At 57.9% G+C, this 4,270-nt stretch overlaps 1 protein-coding gene across 1 annotated transcript; it reads right to left on the bottom strand.

Annotated features, from left to right (window-relative positions):
• Nucleotides 1-19: 19 nt before the first annotated feature.
• Nucleotides 20-2,143, bottom strand: VDBG_09419 (conserved hypothetical protein; the record flags this gene model as incomplete). The annotated part of the gene is made up of 2 exons (XM_003000178.1): nt 20-1,808; nt 1,947-2,143. 2 exons carry the CDS (start codon nt 2,141-2,143, stop codon nt 20-22), a joined length of 1,986 nt encoding a protein of 661 aa, XP_003000224.1.
• Between the last annotated feature and the right edge of the window lie 2,127 nt (nt 2,144-4,270).

Raw genomic sequence — 4,270 nt, 5'->3', positions numbered from 1 at the left:
TAACCGCAGAGGGCCCTGCTCAGGGGAGGATCGTAGCCGCGTGGGTGGATCTCCTAAAAGCCAAAGTAGACTTCATGGCGAGAGCTTCTGAGTCGCTGCTATCCGAGGGACGGCGATGACTGAAGCCGGCTTTTGGGTTGCTGGGCAGACCAGAAGCCCACATGGCAGTTCGCCCCGCAGTTGAAGTCGTAGACACATCAGAACCGCCCCGTGATTCAATACTGGGGCGGCTCATTGCCAGGCTTTGGTTGCTTTCAGTCCGACTGAGATCGGAGCTCGTGTTTCTGTTGTCCTTGATCTCGCCGCCAGAAATCACCACGGGGTTCATGCGTTCCCGCAAAAAGGGGTCAACGTGCGTCGTACTGTTGAGGCTTTCCTGGGACGTCCCAGAGCCGGCTGTGACGCGATTCATATACAGTGCGCCGCCACTCCGCCTGCGAGGAGCGCCGAGACGGCCGTAGCCTTCGTGGCCGGTGCCAGCAGCGGGGCCCTTACGTGTTGGCTTGTCTTTCGTATCCGCCTGAGTGATGTCCGGTGTTGTCTTGGCTCGTCTGCCAAAAAAGGCAAACCTGCCATTGAAGGCGTTCGTGTTCGGACTCGGAGTGCGGGCTTGCGTGTTGCGCTCCGACTTGACAGGGCTTGCTGTGGCCGGCCGAGGCGCGGGGGTAGCCTCTCTACCCACAAGACGGGTGGGGACTTCGGACCCGCCAGGAAGAGGTGATACAGCAGTCTTACGAGGGGCCGATGAGCCAGCTCTATCCTCGTACCCATGTCTCTCGGCCACGAGTGAAGCTGATGACAGGTTGCTGTGAATGATAGGCAGAGGTCCAAAAAGCTGAGACTGAAGATCCGGGGTGCCATCTCTGCTGGGTCGCAGAGGCGGTGTTTCGCGTGCAGTGGGCGTAGACCTGGAAGCGAGGGCTGGAGATCTGGAGGGGAAAAGAGATGCGCCATCTGGTCGTACCAGCTGTCGCTGGCGTCGCGGTGATGCTTCGACGGCTGCCCTCTCTTCGTGATGCTTCTGAGATGACTTACGGGGAGGTGGACTTGGCGGCATGGGCGAAAGGCGCTTCTTCTTAATCTTCTCCTTCTCTTTCTTCTCGACTTCGCGCACCGTGGAGTTGGATGATGAAGATGTCAAGGACTCTCGGACGGCAGCCAGTCCTTGAGGGTCCGCACTGATGACGTCTACTTCGTTTGTCGTGCTTCCACGCCTCCGAGTCACAGGCGGTCTCGTCCAGACAGGGCTCAATTGCCTCGGCTTCTGCGCAGGGAAACGGGCAGGAGACATCAGGCTCGGAGACTGCGACGACATGGAGGTTGGCGTCGTATCGCGGCTGTAGGGGCCGGGCCCCGGCGACTCTGAAAATCGTGTGCAAGGGCTGCCACTGAACGCACTAAGTTGGCTGCTAGTGCCAGAAAACGCAGGAGTAGGGGGGGGCAGATCCTGTGTTGATAGTTTGAAGGGGACCTCGAGGCCGGAGCAGTCCGAAAGAACCGGGGGTCGGAGGGCAATACCTCTGTACCTGTCAAGCTCTGGGTAGATCGTAACGGCGTGAGCTTGGGTCTTTGGCAACTCGATCGACTGGGCTACCCGGACCTCCATCGGGCTCTCAGTAAAGTCGTGATCTAGAGACTGTCCAGACGAGGGTTCCATCGAGGAGGTGGAACGGGGAATTGACGATGATGAGCCGGTCCTGCTGGATTCAGTCCGTGAGTGACTTCCGGAGCTTACGGTTGCTTGGGTGACTGATGATTGCTTCCTCCGTAGAACATTACGAGGGGACTTCGTTGGGCCATCGTGCGATCTGCCGGAGGAAGAAGTGGAAGGTGTGGTGGCATGAACCAGGCGCTTTGGGGATGTGACTGTGTTGGAGCCCCATGATGGCAACTTCTGGGGCAGGGACGGACGTCCAGCTGCTGTCGGATGGAGGGCTCCTAGCTACTGGTTCGATGCAGCGCGGCTGAGGGTGTGTAAGAGGGGCGGGTGCCTGACAAGAAGCCGTGATTGTTCGTCTGCTGTCGGGGTTTCCGGCCAACAGTCGGCGGTCGGTCTTCCGCTGTTGTCGAACCCCATGCCTGCTCGCCTTATTTTGGACGACTCGACGGTCCTATTCGGCTCTGGCGGCCTTGAAGAAGACATGGTAGTCCAGATATCGGTGGTGTTGTGCCGAATCTGCCTACCATAATCCCTTGCTCTGCTTTCTTATCCTTACGTTTGCAGGTCCATAAAGAAACGATGTGCAGTTGAAACGTGCCCGATGAGTCGTTGTGGGTGAAGGAAGGGAACAGCCTATGCAAGTGATGACTAAAGAAAGAATCGAGGTGGACGTTCGAGTGAAATTGTGAGAAATATCACTGAACCCACGAAGCCGAGAGGATATCGGGCAGCGAGGCAGCGTCAACAAGTATAAGAGGGGATTAGGGGGCTTGGCGACGGAACCCCTGGAATCGGAGCCAAAATGTCGCAGGGCGATGCTTGTCTAGTAGGGAGGATCCAAGGCCTGGTCCGCGACGGGAACCCTTGGTGATGGAGGGTGGTCTCAAGGTTCCGCGGCTATCGTGGGTACGCGACTAGCCCTTTCGGTATGGGGCAGGTCGAGGATGGTGGTGGGGAGATGCGGCGTCTAAGTACCGTCGCGTTAGGGCGACGGGGTGGGACAGGGCGAGCGAACGAAGAGCGTCCGTTCTAGGAGGGCTGGATGAAGGCTGAGGGCTGAAGGGTGAGGGTTAAGGGCTGAGAGAAGTGAGGGATATGTGACGTTGTTTTGTCGAATGTCCAATGTTGGTTTGGAGGTCAGCGTGAAAAGAAGCAAGAGACGGAGAAGAGTCAAGAACCGCGTCTAAATGCGAGTGACAGGCAACGGAGGACAAGAGCAGTAAAAGGTACAAGAGAAGCTACAGTAGCAGCGGGGTCGTGGAAGAGGGGTGGGACGTCAAGAAAAGTAGCATGGTGGTGGTATAAGTGATTTCTGATGGTGGTCTGGTCGAGCCGCCTATGGTGTCTGAATGGTCAACAGCAATCGGCAGGCGTTGCAAGGATGTGCCCAACGTGCCAGGTTGCCAGGCCGAGCTACGTATCCACCTAGAGACGGTGCTCTGAAAAAAAAAATGCTATTCTTTGCGTGTGGCGTAGTCAAGCAGGCCTTGGTCCTGCTTCTGTTGCACGGCGGTCAGTGGACAGCACAAATCAGGGCGGACTGGCACAGCGAAGACGGCGGACGCCGGGGTATGTAGATCAGAGACGGCCAGCAGCAGACCAGGTCAGGTGGTCCCTGTGTGTAAGGCAGAGAGATGCCGAGGGCGGCCCAGCCGACCAGGCGACCGGGCGACAAAGTTGGGATTGGACAGGCGTGACGAGACAAGGAAGACGACCCCGGGCAAGGCCTCTGGGAAGTTGACTCGGCTTGTCTACAGTACTTGTCCCCAGGGCAGCTGTACCAAGGACATCGATCGACAGAAGGAGGCGTCGCTGGGCCCGCCCAGACGACAATGCAATGTTGATGGGCAAGGAGGCCCCTCCCCCCCGGGCCGGCAAAGGTCAATCGCATCCGAAAATGGCCCATGTTCAGACTCTGCTTCTGGCTCTGGCTGCGCCTGCGCCGCGCTGCAGGCAAAAGGGCCCTTCGAGGTGCATACACGGCCGGTCCTATAGAGTCGGCACGACGGCTGTTGAGCTTGTTATTGGGTGCCAAACCCTTGTCGATGGCTTTTAGCCTGCGGACGCAATGAGGATCTGGGGCTCCCGACGGATGGCCGTGGGTCCTCTGGGTACCTAGGTAGATGGGGCAGCCCAGGCTATGGGTCGCCAACTTTGACGACCGATGGCCAACGGCAAGCTCTGTAGAAGACGACAGATGGTAAAACAAGGTCTTGGCTGACTGCTAGTGGTGGTGGCGGGTGCATCTGTCGAAAAGGAGTGTTTCGTTGGTCCACTGGCAAGTGTCTGTCTATCATAGGTAGCCCGCGAGGCTTGGTTGACGAGTTTTGATGGGTTGAAGGTGATGAACCATTTGCGACAGATGGATGTCCCGATAAGTCAATTTTGTTGTGTAAGACGAAAAGAGAGGGTGGCCGGCCAAGGAAACCATTTTGGTGGATGATCAGACGTCGTTATCACAGGTCCCAAGAGAAAGCGAAGATGGTGGGCAAGAAAAGGTGGTGGGTGGAAGGCGGGGGCCCGAGAAGAGGGTTGAGACACCACGCACCGATGCTGGCGTTGACCTTGATGTTGGCGCTGGCGCTGGTGCTGGTGCTGGGCAGTTGGGGG

Source organism: Verticillium alfalfae, genomic scaffold (genome assembly GCF_000150825.1).
Source record: "Verticillium alfalfae VaMs.102 supercont1.15 genomic scaffold, whole genome shotgun sequence".
Classification (NCBI taxonomy): Eukaryota; Fungi; Ascomycota; class Sordariomycetes; order Glomerellales; family Plectosphaerellaceae; genus Verticillium; species Verticillium alfalfae.
Note: the sequence above shows the minus strand (reverse complement) of the source record. Positions and strands in the feature narration are given on the sequence as shown.